Here is an 18458-nt window from a genome sequence, read left to right as displayed (position 1 = left end):
TTCTGCTGTCCTCGAATAAACTGTGCAAGAATCTTATTTCTCTTAAATGAAGGTCGTTAATTATTGATGATCAGAGTAACAAAATATACTGTTGTATTTTAATCTTCTTAACCTCCAATTATGTTAAACAAAATCTTATTCAAACAGAAAAGAATCACGCATATATAGCATAAAATCCACGAGGTAACTTTTGGCTCGACAGAAGTTAAGTTAATTTCCAATTAAAATACGAGAAATTCTAATAAAATTTTACTGAAAGGACGAGTTCAATCTCCGGGAGAAAAAATTTAAAGTAAACAAAAATTTTCGCATGTCATCGTCCAGTGTATTATATGTCGTATACTAAATATCGCGGCAAGAATAGATTTGTCTAGATCTACAGCAAGAACTTAGGATAACAAAACAACTGAATGATTCACCGTCTCGTGTGATAAAAGACAGCTGCAACTGACTCATAAATTAGAAATTAATGTATGGAGCGTAAGCTAACAGCATGTTGAGAACTTCACCTTGCATATCTTTTTTGTTCCTTTGGGTACAAATCCACCCCAACTGAAAACAATCCACAAGCCACTGAAATTGTTTGATTGCAACTTTCTATTATTTTTTACATTAGTATACTATTATCTAGAGGTTTTCTCGACTCGACATTTTTTCCGCTCTAGCAAAAAAGTAGAAGATGCCCTTTTCAGTTTTAGTTAGCCTACATTACGAGTTAAGCCCCTAGCAATCCTTAACTTGAAATTTCACAAATCAACTCAAATAAAAGCTGCTTCCTGTTAAACGTCACCAACTGTTATGCTTACATATGGACACTCTTTTCTGACAGATTTTTCATTAACTTATATAACCTGCCCGTGGAGATGATCACAGGGGTTGTTTTACAACCAAATGATAAAAAAGTCTGCAAGATATGTTATTTCAAACAGACAAAAAAAAAAGTAATTTTTTTAAAAAAATTAAAGCTTTAAAAGCATGGGAAAGCGATTTTAATTGATTAACACATGTTAACACAAACGTTATCTGAGACATCGCGCTCCAATTTGACAAACTTTTAATCAAACAAAGAGACTTTCCTTCTTTTAGCTGGCACAGGAAACTCTACATTCATATATTTATCTTTCTCTATCTTGTTTTGTTTATATCAAATGCATACAAAGTATACGTCAAGTATACAATATGCTTTTTTGCCAAATGTGCTCGAATTATACGCCTACCTTATATAAAACCTCTCTCTCCTTTATTTATTCTTCATGGCTTCTATACAAGATGTAATTATTTTAAGGCTCAGTGACTACAAATTGAAAATGTACACTGATATAATGACACTATTACAAAAAAATAAATGAAACATGAATTTTAGTAAAATCATTTAATAAATTAAATAAATAATTTTATTAAAAGCAAATATAATTCATAAACCTAATAGCACATTTTTGAGTTCTAAGCGAGGCCTGGTGCACAACCATTCATATTAAAATGAGTTTAATTTGCATATAAATGAAATCTCATTTTTATATGAATGGATGGGCACCAAGACGCGCTTTGAGAAAGTGGCTAAACGTAATTTAGAAATGGCCTATTTCGCCTATTTGGCATGCCATTTGATGCCTTCTACAATGACCATCTATGAACTTGTACTACCTGTATAATATAAAATTACATTAACAAACAAATGCTATCTAGGCGTTATGGACCCCTCTGTAGGTTCCCTAGACACGCCCTCCACTTTGTCCCACTTCTGTCTGTCTGCTTTCATCAGCGTGTTAAACACAATAGAACCAATAAGATAGAATAAGAAGGTAATCCAAAAAACTGTACGCCATTCTCCTGCAGTCTGCAAAAAAAAAAAAGAAATGAAAGCAAAAGCAATGTTTCGTTTATACTCAGAGATGTTTCAACTTCCCTTTGTTTCAAAAAGTGTTTGCTTCCGATGTTCTCAAACTCATTAATAACTCATTAACTTTAAACAAAGGAAATCATTGTTGTGATAGTGTTGGGATATATGATCTTAAATAGCATACATTTTTACGACTTCATTTCTCCGTTTTCTTCTTATTTTTAGTTTCAATTGAGAAGATATATCAAACACACAAGACAGTGTTTAGCCAAATTTCCAAACACTTCGAATCCGCTGCGCGTCGAATTTTCAACTCTCTTCTCGGTGTTTGAAATGTGGTCAAACACGGTCGTTTGTGTTTGATATTATTTCCTAAGTTTCGGCAGCACGGATGTAATATGAAGAACTTGGATAGTTATCGCATTTTTGTGCTGCACTAGTTTCCCAACTGTTTCAAAACATGCCAATTCATTTAGTTAAGTAACTTACGTGACATGGAAATTTTTTTTGCCGTTAATTTTACGGGCCAAACAGTGGTCCATTGCAGCAAAGCAGAAGATCACATTTTCAAATAAAAAGGAATGTTCGTTATCTTATTGCACGACATTTTCCACCTAACTGAATTTTACAATTATAGAACAGAGAATTATTTGTACACACACATATTTGAGAATTTCCAGAGTCTGCTGAACTTTCCGTGTTCCGCTATATAAGACACTTTGTGGCGTTTTACTTCAACAAAGCATCATTAGTGAGAAGACTTAACCCTCACGCTACTGCCTTAAGTCAACCATGTTTCGCTCCTTGATTTCTACATTGTGTGTTATTTGAAATAGTTTGGTTTAATTTTGTCTATCTACTCAAATTCCTTAATTTCCTCTCTTTTCTCTTATTCTCCCTTTTAACTAAACTAGATAATACTGTTACAGTAATAGTAGCTCGCCCAGAATAGCTTGCTACTAAGGCTTGTAAACCTATTATATATTAAAGTTCCTGTTATCATTACTGTTCGTAAATGTTCCTTTGGAATCAGAATTTAACTCGGATTAGGTCTTAGGCATCTTTAAAGATTTTAACGACCTTTTAATTTTGGGTTAGTAAACAACAATGATCGAGAACGAAAGAGGAAAAGAGGACCGTATACTAATACTAACTGAAGAACGAGTACTAATTAAAGAGTGAGAGATACTTAGAGATTTCAAGGAAAGATTCTGCAAGAAGAAAGATTGAAAATGTTACCTTACGATGGGTTATAAACCCAACTAACATAGGGCTAAGGAAACCTGCTGTATTACTGGCAGCGTTGACAATTCCCATGACAATAGGAGCGTTTCGCGGGGCGATATCTAACATGTTAACTTGGAAGCCTGCATATAACGTGCCAGCGGCTGCCCCCGCCACGCACATACAACCAATAACGGCATCAGGTTTTTTAAAATACCCTGCCATTAAAATAAACAGGCCGGCAGTGAGTGCACCTACAAGAAAAATGAAAAGAAAAATGTGTAGGCATCACAGAAGTTTAAAAAAGCTCACTTTAAAAAAGCAAGTTGTAATGTTAAACGATATGGAAATATGAAAGTTTCGTTTTTGCAGAATGGAGCACGATGACACAGTCTGAGTGTAAAGTTATTTCTCTTGCATTTCTATCATTCGGGTGATAATCTATGGACATTATGAATTATGAATGATGTGAAGTGTCCAGTGGGCAGCGTTTCCGAGTGGTCTAAGGCGCAGGTGTTGTGAGCAAGGAGTCCTAGATTTGTCCTCGGTGATCCCAAGTGTGACGTAACTCTCGACCACATCATGTCACTAAGAATTGTATTCTGTGTTGTTTAAGAGAGGAAAACCCTTAACCAGTCCCTAACCGTGCCACCATACCGCAGGTAGGAAGTGTTCTCGAGATGACTAATGAACAGGAAAAATATAAAGACGCTCGTAATAGCGGAGCTCCTGCGCGCAGAAGAGCGCGAACAGAGCACCATTGGTTAGATAATTTTAACTAAACGGATTTAAGGCCGAGTTTAACAAGCCTCTAGCATTGTGTTAACAACGTTTCCTGCATTTTAACATTCATACCGGGCATTTACTTGAGAACGTCTCAGTCGTCGTGCTTCGACGATAACTCATTTTAGAGGAATTAGTTACATTTATAAACCTGTTTTACCTGCTGTGTAGTACACGCGTCTCACTGTTTTAGTGGAAAGAAAATTTCGTCTAAGAAGGTCAGCGGTGACACCCGCAATGGGACAGGACAGAGACTTGAACACAAACGGAGCAGCCGCTGCAAATCCCATCTGGTAAGAAACGTAAAAAAAAAAGCTTTATTCTAGATGTTACATTTTCAACTTTCTAAACGTTATCTATATAAGTGGAACCACGTCTTACAACCACCTCGTTAAAACGGCCCCCTCGTTTTTACGGCCCCTTATTCTGGCCTGAACAAAAGCTCAGTCAGTCATTTTCGTATTTAAAGAACCCCTTTAAAACGCCCGCCCCTTAATGCGACCAGATTCAGTTGTGGCCCATTAACGAAGTTCCACCGTACTGACTATTTGATCACTAACATAGGTCTTATGCTAAGAACCTAACCAGACGGAAAAAATACGTTTAATATTAAAACCTTATGATATTATCTGACGTTTAATTTTGATGAATTTAGATGAAAAAATAAACTAAATTACAAACTAAAGAGGATTACAAATGGTCCATTACATCAACAAACGTTTGTATATTGAGCAGATAGCAAGGAAAACTTTGGCAACAAAGCATTGGAATTTACGCACCGCTGCAACTTCGTAGTGTAGGATATCCATTAAAAATAATGGAACACAAATAAGTAGCACGTATAGGCCCCAGTCGGAGGCAAACGCAGCCACAATGATGCCCCAAACAGGTCCTGAGGTGATGATGGACCTCCATGGGACTGTGCCCTTCGTTACCTGTGGGAAAAATATTTTTGAAATGTGCAGAAATTCAGTGTGATGGTATTGTTATAAATTAAGTTATACCTAGCTGTGTGCATGATTGCATGAAAGTGAAATCGCTTAAAATGTCTGGTCCGTGAAATGGGATTATGCAGCCAAACTAAACCATCTGAGCAAGGAGATTACAAATATGTCAGGAAGGGCTGGATATTTCTAAGTCGTAACTATAAATTTTATTTGAAAGAGATTCTGAGTGGAAGTTATATATCTACGTTATTAGTTTAGATTAAGAGGTAAAGACAATTTCTGGATTGCTTTACATATATTACTCCGTCACAATTTGTCAGACCTGGAAGGCCCTACAAATATTTCATGAAGACAAAAATGTTTTTTCGGGTATCTTTCTAAACTTACCTCATCCATATTAACAGCACTCAGCTCGATATAAGATCGTTCATATTCTGTTATAGTTGGATGAGCAGATGGCGACTCAAACGCCAATACGTACCACGCCACGTACCACAGAATACCAAACACTCCTGTTTAGAACAATTAAAAGGTGAGCGTAATAGCGTCAATCGGAGAAGCATCGACCTCTCCCTGCAATATTCTTGGGAACAGATTTTTAATAAAAAGACCATTTTGTTTACATTTTGAACGATAGAGCTTTTGAACTAAACTGACACACGATCACAAAATCTACAGGATAAAAGAAGACCTTAAAGTTGAATGTCTCTCACAAACGGTCAGCGGTCCTGCGCTGAAGATAACTAATTTGGGAAGAATGTACCGCGAAAGTAAGTTGACGGAATCTTAACAAATAATTTTTTAGGCTACAACTCTTACCAAATAAGTAGAACACCGCTGGCCAGCCTCCATCAAAGTCATATCTTGTCAACAAACCTGAAATTGGCATTGTTACTATACTTCCAATTGTGCAGCCTGAAAAAAAAAGTCACATTCACATTCAGAATCGTCACTTAATTTAAGTTTGTAAACATCAACGATTTCCTAACACAAGCAGTCAGTAGATTACTCTAGCAGGGTTTGTATCCTTGTATTCAACACTAAGACAGAGGCTTTTGCAAAAGTGAATGGTTTGAATTATTCCACGAGCGCACGTTGGATATGGGTTGGCTATTATCATTCCATATCAAACAAAGACGAGTGGAATAATTAAATGTGTTTTATTGAAAACGCCTCCAAAGTATAGAAAAATAAACTAAAATAAAAACAAAATCGCCCCAAAAATTTACGTGTACGCTTACCATAATTATTTGTGAAGCATGGTATAATGGCTCATAACTCATGATGGCTAAGCCGATGAAAACTCTCGAATTGCATTGTCCGATGATCAGGTTTTCAATAATCTAATTTATACAACGTTTTTAGAGAAATTCAGTTTGCGAAATGTGTTAACAGGCAAAACGTGGACCCACCACACTAAGAGGTGGCTCAAAACGGTTTCCAGCACTTTCCAAGACTCAGATTTTGACGGGTCATTATAACCACTCTTAATCAGCTGATGCTGGAAACATGGTATCAAAAGCCTGCCCAATCATTGGTGAGCACGTTGTTATCATTTTTTGTGATACGATAGGTTACCATAGCAACAGTATGACCTGCTAAGATCACCCTAAATTATAGCTTTAGGGGCTTATAATTCAAAAAAGGTTCGGTGAATCTTTTTTGTATTATCAAATTTTGATAAGCAGGATGAGATGCAACTTGTGGCAAAGTTTTAATTTGAAAACTCTGTACATGGGATTCAAAGCCATCTTTAAGTTTCCAAAATCAACCCTTAAAGTTTTCAAACTTTGAGGTGGCCCTGAACCCCATGGACGGATTTTTTCGAAACTCTGCCAAAAGTTGCATCTCATCCTGCTTATCCAAATTTGATAATATTAAAAACTTCACCGAACCATTTTTGAATTATAAGCCCCTAAAGCTATAATTAAAGAAAGGGTGATTTTAGCAGGTCATACTGTTGCTATGGTAACCTATCGTGTCACGAAAAATGTAATTTGTGATGATCTTAAATTAGCATAAATTACTATTTTGCCGGCACGGACCAGAGGGCTAGGTACGGGTTTGAGGTGCGCAGTGTATAGTGGGATTTGAGTTTGTAATCGGTGACAGTTGGCGAGGTGAGACATTCTATGGCCAGCCTTTGCCGTGTTTAGGTTAAGTTTGGTTTTCTTTTAATAATATCATCAGTTGTAATCCACTGTTGTACGTTTATTTAGTTCTCTTATTGCTATTATATCGCTGTATGAAGCCTTAGGTTTATTATTCTACAGTACTGATGTTAACTAAGGATACCCTAAAACCCCGAGGGTTGCACCACTGCCTTGGTCGGGGGTACACGTTCCCAATTTTCTCCACTTGCTGGTTTTAGGGTTTTCATGTCCGGCTTTGGTGCACTTAGCAATTGTCTTTTTATTCATAGCTTGTATTATATGCTGAGATGGAATAAACGGGACGATGGCTTGGCTGGCCAACGCACCCAATTTAATCACTGTCTAGTGTGTCCGGATGTGTAGTGGAGGCAAAATTGATAACAACGTGTTCACTAATGATCGGGCAGATTTTTGATACATTATTGTAGCATCAATTGAAAAAGAGTGGCTATTATGACCCATAAGTAGAAAGTGCTGGAAACTGTTCTGAGTCACCTTAAGAAGCAGTACGTGGTAGGTTCCGATTGATTGATTTTATTACAATTAGCAAACAAATCCTTTGCAAAGCGAAAAATATCGTTTGGAATGTATGCAAAACAAAACGAGTTTGGCAGCAGAAATCAATTTAATGATTAAGCTATATCTTAAGACCCAGTCTAAACCAAAAATAATAATGGAATACCTGTGACTGCAATGGTAACCAAAGTAGTTCGTTCCATGCTGGGCGCCCATTTACTCCAGATGGCGTGGTTACAAGGAAACAACACTCCCTTAGAACGAAAATTTTATTGTTAACGCTAAGCATCCACCTAGGTTGATTTTTGACTTTCATAGGATGCTTTTGTAGTTAGAATAACACACCACAGAAGCTGTATGCTCACCAGTACCAGGCCCTCTCCAACTCGTATTATTATTAACAGTACTACACTGGTTCTGGACGCCACAGGCGTCAGTAATGTCAATGTTGAAGCTATCAACACCGCCAGACCAAACAAGCGCGTTCCTCCTACTTTGAGAGCAAGCCAACCACCAGGGATCTGTAACGCAACGTAGCCGTAATAAAATGATCCAAGCACCACACCTAAAATATACAATGAGTTACATGTAACGGGAGCAAGATATTAGGGACTTTTAGATCCCCATTAATCGCAAGCGGCAAACGCTAGGGGTCACGTGACCAGAGCCAGCCGTCACGGTTTTTAGGTTTGAACGTAAAGAGGTAGGTTTGCACGTAAGTCATTTACCTGAGACTTTATTGCCTTGAATTTTATTTTATACCACGTACAAATGCTGAAATCGAATAAAGTAACGCTTTTCCTACGAAGTGGTTATAATTTTTAGGCAAATAAGCAATTGCGGAGCGTAAAATTATATTGAGAGGAGATCCAATATGGCGGCGGCTTAAGTTGAATGTGCGTTTTATGATGCTTTTTTTCTTTAGGAAGTTACGCATGCTAGGAAACATACTTTTTCTTTACATTCTTTTTGGCATGATTTTGACAATTTCCAATGCATTTCTATTCGCCGAACGGCGGACGACAAACGTCCAACCTCAAACCGCAGTCAGACGTTTGCGGCAAACGTAGATCTCAAGGTCTCTATTGGGCCTTGTTTACATCTCCCACAGGGATTTTGTTTTAATTCGATTTCCCCTTTAAAATGTTGACTGGCATACGTACCGAAAAAATAAATCGCTTCAGTTAGGAAATTACTTTCATAAACACTCTAAAGACTCTACACCTCACCTTGCAATTTTGAGCTCCATTTAAATTCCGCTACCTAAGAGACAAATTCACAAAGAATTCATCATAGACTCCAGACGACCTTACTTAACACCACTTCGTATTGACACAAAAGGAGAAGGATTTGAAGAAAATTTACAGTTTGCCACTTTATTTTTCTCTAGTAAAATAACGAAACATCGCAACCCTGCAGTTGCCACTTGGTAAACTAATCTCCAATTTGTTTGGATATTAATAACCAATGGCCAACTAATCTCCAATTCTTTGTTTATTCTTTCCATAGCCATATGCAACATATATTTCTCTTCTCATATTTATTTTATAATACTGATGTAGTGTGGAATAAAAATTGACTGATTGATTGATCGATCGATTGATTAATTGAGTGATACTAAGAATTTTGTCTTTTAATTTAGACCTTTACTTAGTTCGAACGATCGACAGCAATTTTGTCCTACAGTTAACAGACTCTTAACAGTTATTAACCGCAGTGGAGGTAAAAAGCGATGGATATTTACCGAGCCGCGAAGCTTTCACTGAGACTTGGGTGAGTAATTGTTTCAGTATATACCACACAAGCTGAACAAATATCGGGCAAGGATTTCCTCTTCGGTAACCGAAGCAAAACGGGAAGCCATTTTGTTTCTCTTCGGCTGCTTGGAGGTGAATATTACTTCAGTTATCACCTCCAAGCTAACCAATCAGAACGCGTGAAAAGCACTTTTCACTTGTGTGGTGTATACTAATTATATCAATATAGAGAGTTTATTATAGGGGGTCATATATTCCGCAAACTACCATACTTTGTTCGCTCGAAACCGCAGACTGTTTTCGGTTTCTACTGAAAACCGAAATCGCCCTACTAGTAGGACGATTATCATCATAAGCGATTTCTTAACAGTAACCAACAATCGCAGTTCTCCTCACAAAGGCCACCAGATCTTAAGAACAGAACAAATTGTTTCTAACTATATTCAGTAACCAGCGAACAAAACGTTTTGACGTCTTATGGCCTGTTCACAAGCACAAAGATGCCTCGAAATGTTTACAAGGAAGCTTAAATGCACGAGTTTTGAAGGCTCTATTTTGAGCCTCTTAACTTTGTTTGAATAACTTACACAAAAACACGCAAAACCGAAAACCTCGAGCTAAATTTATGATTTCCTGCAGCCGCGCGACAATTTCTAAACCGTAAACCGCCAGATAAATGCGAATGTACCTGCAAACCGGCAAATTGGCTTAAACCGCCAAACCGCCAGAGTATAATGGACTCTTAGTATATTGTTAGCAGACAGGTTATATCCCCTTTGTTGATATTTAAACTTGTCATAACAGTTGTGAATCCAAAGAGAACACGCTGAGTGGACCAGCAGGTTATTTTGAAATACCAAGACAAACTGGTTTGTCCGCCGTTCGTCAAAGTCGGACTTAAAATGAAAGTCTAATTTAAAGACTCGGTTTCACAGTGTTAAAGGTCATTATATGGTCAAGCCATTGTATAAAAACTACTTTCTAAACAATGCGTGCTAAGTTTACCTTTTGCAAGGGTGATATGTGAAGAATACAAGATGAATTATTATTCTAGTCCAGTGGACAACGCAAACAAATGAATTCCGGCATGATTCACATGTATGTTGATGTAGCAGCATTTTGCTTTCCGGAAGAAACATATTTTTCAACAATCGACTTTTTACCATTTCAGTGTGCTCCTACCACAAGAACTCCAGCTTAAAATACAATACAAAGCAATACAATAACTTGCGCGAAGTTCTCAACTGCTTCATAGATCGATAATAACATTTCGTGAATAAGCTGCTTAAAAAAGGTTAAAGAAAACTGACTTACCTTTTCAGTTTCCACTCCATCGATAAACACAGTGTGGTTTTTTACCATTGCTCCGATGGCTACGTTTAAATTGGTTCGCAATGCATACATAGTAAAGAAGCCCCAGAAAACCAATATGGACAGAATGTATCTCTTTGGAATTCCATTTGAACACATAGTCATTCTTTTTGTAAAAGTCCCTAAAATAAATTAGCCTCAAGTGAATATAGGATAGCACAAATATTTGAACCGCGGAGAAAGATATGAATACATGATAGATCATCGAAGTTGTAAGTCATGTTTTCATATCTTTCTCCGCGGTTCAAATATATGATCTTTCATATAATCACTTTTATCTTTACCATCTACGGGTATATTTCGAACTCACAAAATAACAAGCTCCCGGCCAGTTGCCTCGATAGCTCAGTTGGCAGAGCACTACACCGGTATAACAAAGGTCATGGGTTCGAATCCCGTTCAAGCCTGAATATTTTTAAGAACTTAAATTTCACAACTGCTCTACTTGTGTTTATAACTGCGATACTTTTGCTGTAATAGTATTTACGAATATCACAACCCACCGTTTCTAGATGTAAACAATTTCTATCAGTCTAAATGTGTTAAAATCTGTCTCTTGCTTTTACAGTGCTGAATTTTCGATGACTGTTGCAAAGGAGCGTTGAGATGAAATAACATAAAATTTCTCATGATCGGAGACACAAACAAGACACATACCTATATTAGACGTGCGTTTCTTGTTGAGAGAAAGCAGTGTTAAGCTTATAAATTAAATATCAGTTTATCACGTTTCAATAGCAAAGCAAAAGAAAAGGATCTATTTCCGATAGTATCAGTAACTAAATGAAAGTTTCGTCTTGATAGAGCAGTAGAAAAGACAATGTAACCGAATTTATAACAATTAACAATCATGAACGATAGCAATCTTTTAATATAAAACTTCGCGGAAGATATGCTAATTAATTTCCGACCGTAACAGGTAGCAGTGGCTTTTTTTTTTTAATATGACATAATAAAGCACCAAATGTCCTTGAATAAAAGGCCTTATATACTTATTTCAGATTTCGCACTTTTCTCGACCTTATGTGATTAAGCTTGTTGTAATTATATAAAAAAAAATGTTTTGGGAAAAATAACCTAGAATAATAACGCTTTCTCGAGACTCAGCGATTCCTTTTGCTAGCTTTTAAAGAGAAGGCAGGGCTTTTATTTATTACAACTTACATTCGTTTGATAACAGCAATTTTCTTAAAAATGTTGACTTGCTATGCGAAATTTTATACCTCCGAGTCAAATACGTTTTCCGAATGGAGAAAAACGTATCACGTGTTATGGGTCAAAACTCACTAACTCCCCAACAAAAACAACAAGTTGAAGTTTCCACTCGCCCGTGATAAGGTCGTGCACCTTGAAACCGCAGCAAATTGTGTGCCAGCAGGCATCAAGCAACACCTTGTTCGTATTTTTTTTTTCTATTTTTGAGCCGGTATGCATAACAAAACACTTAATGACCGGCTCAACGGGAAACAGTGAGTTGGCCTCCATTTCCAAAATTGGTTCTTTTCATTTGTAAATTACTGTTCTACAAATCAAACCATCACTGATGGTTTTCGTGAAACTAAAATGTCTTTTCAGGTTGTCAAACTCGAACCAATAGCACATAAGTAGAGACTACGCGCGTAGTAGCGTAACGCAAAAGCAGTTTCGTTATTCGTTATTGGTGATTTGTTATCTGCCAGCAGCATATTGTGATTCCATAGCATCATCAGTGGGTTTTGAAGTAGCTTTGTCCCATTCCTGGCGTTCTCCCGACAGTAAGACACAAAAGATGACCGTCCCACCGACTAATATTGCAAAAGTCAACCAGAATACTCCCTGCCATTCTTCTGCAGTCTGCGACAAGAAAAACGGCCAACAGTTATTTAACGGGTTCGAAGAGATTAAGACAAAATCTGATACGAAACCGGACAATTTCGGTTTTTAGTGGACAGAATGATTTTAAGTGTATTACTGTCCATTTTGCATTTTCTAAAGGCTAAAGATATAAATATTTGCCTATAATAAGACCAATAATAATTTCGCATGCAAGGAAACTCGAGAAAATAAATTTCAAAGCTCAGAGAAATTGTGCAAACACAGGTAAAATTTCATTATCAGTTTCATTTCATCAGTACTTTCAAGTGCGGATATGAATTGCAAAATTTGTTTTCGACATTTGGTGTTGGTAGAAATGGTTTCTTTTGAGAATATATTTAAAACAGTCGCACAACAGAAGTTTAGATTCGCGCGTATTTTTTAGAATTATTTTATAAAAGCAATAGTTAAGAGCACTTTTTCCGTGTTTACATAGACTCATCTAAACACTCGGAGGTTTGGGAGAATTCTCGAAAGTTACGCAGGCCCTCGACTACGTCTCGGGTTTGCATAACTGTCTCGAATTTCCCAACCCTCCTCGTGTTTAGATGAGGCTATGTAAAGACGGAAAAAGTGCTCTATTGCTTAATTAGTCCCTCTATTCGCTGCTACACGTGCGCGAAAATCAAAACTGACCAATTGTCAATCAGACTAGTATACGCATTTCCACAAGCTTACGTCACGGGTCTTATCTCAGATATCAAGAGAACATGCGAAAAGAGAAGTCTGTTTGGCTAGTTCTCAAGCAAAATACCCGGATGTTTTTGTAAATTAAAGCTAAGGCACCAACCTTATCTTGGGTGATAAAGCCCACAATAGTTGGACTAACAAAACCAGCTGTTGTTCCAACTGTGTTACACACTCCCATGATGATACTAGAGTAGCGAGGTGCAATGTCCAGCATGTTCACAGTGTATGCTGGGAAGGCTAGAGACGTAGTCATTCCCGCAAGACTCATGCAGATAACGACAATTGTGACGTTTAGCGAGTATCCTGCTATTAAAACTAGAAATCCACTTGCTACAGCTCCTGTTAAGAAATAAGACGGAAGAATAAACAGTGATGGGGCAGTTTTGTGACCTGATACTAAGAGATCGAGCATTTTGACTTAAGTCTCAAAATTAACCGTAATTGGTTTTGTGTTACTACGCAAACACATTTGGCTTAGAAAACTCCCGTCACTCTATCATCCAGCAAGAATTAAAACCAAAACCAGTTGTAAATCGCTCCCACACGTTTCCCCGCGCTTTGCATCAGCTACTTAGGTCAAGTTTTGATTGGTTGATTGGATTGTCTGTGTCCTTACTGTTTACCCAAAGTCATAACATTGAACAAGCATAGGGTTTGGTTTTATGATAATCAATTGAAAACGGCTCTACAGTTTACTGCACCTTCAAAGCAGGAGGTAACAAGGACAATAGACAGATGTAAGGACGGACGCATGGATGGATGGACAGACTCACAACGATAGATCTAACAGGAAGGCAGAAAGACTCATTGACTGTCCGACCACAAATCCAACCACTGATCAACTGACCGACCGATTGACCAACAGACAGCTCCACTTACGAACTGACTGACTCTCTGTCGGTCTATTTGTCTGTCTGTCTCTGTCTGTCTGTCTGTCCGATTGACTGACTGACGGACGGACGGATGGACATTAAGAATGGCATAAACATGTGGTGGCCTACCTGCAGCATAAAAAACTTTCCTAACATTTTTGGTTGACACTTTGCTCTTTCTAAGAACATCTGCCGCTAATCCCGACAATGGAGAACACAGCCCTTTGACGAGAAAAGGTGCTGCAGCTAAGAAACCCATCTTAAAATAAAGGCAAAAAGAGAGTTAATCATCTATTGTTAGGCTTATGTCTACACAGGGCGTCCAAGGCGAGCGATCAATTCTCAAAAGGAAAAACGAAAAATTAGCAGTCGTGGCTCGCGTTCTTCAAAATATGCAAAATTTGATGATTTCACTTTGTTTTTTTTGCAGAGAACGTTACGAGATGTACAAAGATTTATAACGTAGGTGTATAGCTATTGTTTTGCTCATTAAACCTTTTGGTGACGTTCTCGTTGCCGTTGCCGTTGCCGTTGGGGTTTGCTTAAGCTCCCTACAAGGAGCAGGTTTTACAAAAAAAAATAACCAGCTGTCCTTTGATAATCCTCACCTTGGTGATGGTTGTTTTCATGACATCTATCAGAAAAGTCGGCATTGATATCAGCAAAATATAAAACGCCCAGTCTAAAGCAAAGTTGGCAGCAATTATTCCCCACACTGGTGGTGACAAAAGAATAGATTTCCACGGTATAACAATCTTGTCCACCTGAGATACGAGAAAAAATAAGTATAAGACAGATATACTTCAGATTTAACTGCTTCTTAAACTGCCAAATTTTGGATACTTGTAAAGTAATGTCCCTTTTTGTAAACACAGGATTTACCTTGGATAGATCCAATGCTGTTTCTTGTATTAATCTTTGTTCTTCAGTTGATATCGTGGGATGCAATGCAGGAGACTCGTACACGACCATCAACCAGACAACATACCACACAATGCCGAAAACACCTAATAAGGTAATAACGGGTCACTCTGTCATGCCATGCTGTTGCCTTATGGGTAATTAGCAACCTCGTTCCCAAGGCTTTTCCCTTAGAGAAAGGGAAAAGCCCTGGGAACGAGGTTGGAAAATTACCTCATGTAACCATAATAAACTGTACCTTCTTGAATTACCGGTGGGTCCAGTGTCCCAATGCATACATAATCAAACCCCGAGTTAACAACGAATCAAAGTGTTAGAAAAGGAAGTTGTGAGGCCTCATGATCGGTTAGTATAAATTCGGCGTTATTAAAGCTAATAAAATTTGCCAACGTGATAAATGCAACAGCAATTCTTACCAAAGCAGTAAAATACAGAGGCCCAGCCTCCATCAAAGCCATATTTGGTCAATAGACCGGAAACTGGCATAGTGAGTAAATAGCCGATGCTACCCCCTGCGAAAAAGAGTAGCACAGAAATGGTAATAGAGAGAAATTTTAAGGGTGAAACGTGCCTTTAAATTATTACACTAGAATGCATCCCTGTCAATCTTATTACTGCTTCCTTTTTTAACAAAATTTAGGCTTAGATCGATAAATTTGTACACAAATCCTTTGTTCCAACCGTGATTTAGTAATTATTATATTTTGATTTCTTATCGTGTCTGTTTCATCCTGAACTATACTATCAAATGAACTGATCAAGCTTTCAACAGGAGCCAAAAACAATACTTCTCTCTACTAATACAATTATCTTGAGACCAGGCAATAGTTTAGTATTTGTGACATAGACGGCCCACTGTGGACAGACACAAAAAGACAAACCTGTGATGGAAACAGTCACCAGCGTTGTTCTCTCGGCAGATGGCGCCCATCGGCTCCAGATAGCGTGGTTACAAGGAAATAAAACACCCTAAGAACAGTGCATACCAAAAATGTTAATTTGCAATCTTCTTTTAAGTTAATTGCACTTTTATCGATCGAGCTTTGATTTTTTTCAGTTGCACTTTTATTTGCCATTATACGGCTTTATCCTAAACCAAGCATTCTTCTCATTGAGGAAACACACAGGTTTTTTTCCATCCTTTTCCATCCTGAAGATTGAGCCAAAATAATTATATGCAAGTAAATTGTCACTGCAAATATCCATGTACGGTGATTAGCTAGTACTCTCTCCTCTCTCGACTAGAGAATTTATCGGCTAGATCAAATAGACCCTTCTCCTATTCCACTTCAGTGCGTACGAACAATAGTAACCAGAGCGAGGTTGCGGTGGACATTTCCATACATTTTCTTATTTTTGTCCATCCTGACCTCGACTCGGCGCCATTTTTTGTTAGAATCTGGGAGGTCTATATATGAAGCTGATGGACGCAGAAGATGTTTATCTCACGACTGTGCCACGACAGTAAATTTCTCCCCCTGTTCACCTCAGTGGGTAACACCGGTTTAAGTGCTAATGAGCTTACCAGCGCGAGGCCTTCTAATATTCTCAACACAATAAGAGCAGCAGGACTCCAGCGAGCAGCCGCTGGGGTTAACAAAGTGAGTACTGATGCAGCAAGGACTGCTGCTCCGAAAAGACGAGCCCCGCCCACTCGTAACGCCAACCAGCCCCCAGGGATTTGGAACACCATGTAGCCGTAATAGAATGCACCAAGAATCACACCTAAAAAAAAACATAATGTCCTTAATTTACACAAAATACACGGTCACCGAATGACTGCAGACACCTGTCACCAAGCTACGCTGCTACCAAGTCGCATCTGGAAATTGTAGAGGGATATCGTACCTCACACGGTCCCAGATCAATGTAGCGCGTGTTGTTTATAAGCATCAATTAATTATCAATTTCAATTTAATTATTTTCTTGTTTGATGTTACTTAAGTTGATGGTTTCTAACCTTTTAGCTCAGGCTCCCATTTAAATTCTGGTTCCTGTAGATAAAATCATAAACCAAATGTTTATATATAAATGCATTCAACTGAGAAATGTAAAAACGTCTTTAAGGTGTCGATTGCATAAATCATCGCATTTATATAAAAAAAGAAGTCTCTCTGCAATTTGCTAAGCCTCATTCACGAGCAGCTGTATTTAAATTTCTCACTGCTGTTGTTGTGTTTTTTGTTGCTTCGCTTGGATTTTGAGTTTGTTCTCTCTGTGTGCTCCACTCTGTGCACGGAAGCTTCTTCGTCTAGTATCTATGATATTCATTTTCTTTTGTTAAACTCAACAAAAAATGATGGCTATGCCATTTTATCTATAAAATAAAAATAAAATAAAATGTTGTTGTTAAATACTGGAATGTTTCAGACGTTTCCTGCTTCGAATCTTTTACACATTTTTCAAACCGGCGGTGTACAAAAAAAGAAAAAAACGTTAAGCAGCGACAGGCAGCTATTTCCAGCAGGTATAAAATGCTCTTACGTCTTCAAATGTCATGAAGCGCTTCGAAATTTTTCTCTTAATGCTCTGTTTTGTTTTGTTTTGTTTTGTTGTTGTTGTTATCTGGGAGTAGAAAATATCAAAAAAGCTATGCCCTAGAGAGTTGTAACCTTAAATGCCCAATAAAAAAAAAATTGCGTTACATAATACTAATGAATGGTCAGTAACGTTTTATATCGGTTTAAAAATTGCAATTATTCCATCTTATATACTGATTTTAATATTCCCATCGAGGGTTATACGCGAAATATAATTCTAAAAACAGTTTTATATCTTGTTTTTGTTATACGGTAATTTAACTTACCCTACAGATAGTCTCTCCGTCCACTACGGCGGTGTGATTGTTGACCATTGCCCCGATAGCGACATTCAAGTTTACTCTCAAACCAGACATCGCAAAAAAGCCAATAAAAATCATTCCAGACAATACATAGCGCTTTGGAGGCGCATAAACAGGCATTTTGTCTTAGATAAACATTAAACAATCTTTGTTGACGACAACGCAAACGGTGAAAAGTTTAAGTATTTTTCGCACCTTTTGAAGTGTCATGTGAGCTGTCGTTCCCTTGCATTTGCCCCTGCACTCCACACAGGTTTCGACAACATTTCCTTTAACAATTATTTATCGGTTTCCATTCGAAAGTTAAACCTCGAGCTGTAGTTTTTCTTGACCATAGTGAAACATTGGAAAGATTGAAGTCTATTACTTTCAGCTGATTATTTATTGAAACTTGCCTTGGAAACAAGAAAGCAAAGCAGGTTGTCAATTGAGTAATGTGAGAGATACCAGAGGTCTTTGTTTCTGGAAAGAAACTTTTGAATCCATTTACAGGTTTAAATCTTACTTTTGAAATTTAAGCCCACAGGTTTTGCTTGGGTATACGTATCAGATACACACCGTTCCTCTTCTTAAACATATCTAAGCAATTCATTGAATTAATTAGCTTCATATTGGGAAAATGAAAGAAATATAACAAAACATAAAATACACTGGAACTTATCACCTGCAAAGAAAAGCAACCCGCTTG

The 18458-nt window shown here is 37.6% G+C and overlaps 2 protein-coding genes across 2 annotated transcripts; both read right to left on the bottom strand.

The window, feature by feature from the left end:
* Positions 1-1037: 1037 nt before the first annotated feature.
* Positions 1038-10713, bottom strand: LOC110042674 (vesicular glutamate transporter 3-like). The gene is made up of 10 exons (XM_089283768.1): positions 10535-10713; positions 8693-8726; positions 7829-8028; positions 7630-7717; positions 5614-5709; positions 5182-5306; positions 4627-4782; positions 4008-4137; positions 3080-3318; positions 1038-1837 (listed from the first exon to the last, which is right to left on the bottom strand). Exons 1-10 carry the CDS (start codon positions 10694-10696, stop codon positions 1679-1681), a joined length of 1389 nt encoding a protein of 462 aa, XP_089139894.1. The 5' UTR covers positions 10697-10713; the 3' UTR covers positions 1038-1678.
* Positions 10714-11443: 730 nt separating this feature from the next.
* LOC110042675 (vesicular glutamate transporter 2-like) lies at positions 11444-18387 on the bottom strand. Its single transcript, XM_089283790.1, has 10 exons — positions 17735-18387; positions 16889-16922; positions 16454-16653; positions 15810-15897; positions 15345-15440; positions 14890-15014; positions 14616-14771; positions 14137-14266; positions 13236-13474; positions 11444-12424 (listed from the first exon to the last, which is right to left on the bottom strand). Exons 1-10 carry the CDS (start codon positions 17888-17890, stop codon positions 12260-12262), a joined length of 1389 nt encoding a protein of 462 aa, XP_089139916.1. The 5' UTR covers positions 17891-18387; the 3' UTR covers positions 11444-12259.
* Positions 18388-18458: the final 71 nt, after the last annotated feature.

This window comes from Orbicella faveolata, unplaced genomic scaffold (assembly GCF_042242905.1).
Source record: "Orbicella faveolata isolate gen_17 unplaced genomic scaffold, um_ofav_v1 contig_1, whole genome shotgun sequence".
NCBI classification, from domain to species: domain Eukaryota; kingdom Metazoa; phylum Cnidaria; class Anthozoa; order Scleractinia; family Merulinidae; genus Orbicella; species Orbicella faveolata.
Note: the sequence above shows the minus strand (reverse complement) of the source record. Positions and strands in the feature narration are given on the sequence as shown.

Coding starts and splice junctions, on each gene's coding strand:
- LOC110042674 (XM_089283768.1), bottom strand. CDS start 10,696: ATGACTATGTGTTCAAATGGAATTCCAAAGAGATACATTCTGTCCATA. Junction 8,727..10,534: donor ATGGAGTGGAAACTGAAAAG/GTAAGTCAGTTT, acceptor TTTGTCTCTTAG/GTAGCGGAATTTAAATGGAG. Junction 5,307..5,613: donor AGCGGTGTTCTACTTATTTG/GTAAGAGTTGTA, acceptor TGTTCTAAACAG/GAGTGTTTGGTATTCTGTGG.
- LOC110042675 (XM_089283790.1), bottom strand. CDS start 17,890: ATGCCTGTTTATGCGCCTCCAAAGCGCTATGTATTGTCTGGAATGATT. Junction 16,923..17,734: donor ACGGAGAGACTATCTGTAGG/GTAAGTTAAATT, acceptor TTTTATCTACAG/GAACCAGAATTTAAATGGGA. Junction 14,267..14,615: donor TGAAAACAACCATCACCAAG/GTGAGGATTATC, acceptor CTTTATTTTAAG/ATGGGTTTCTTAGCTGCAGC.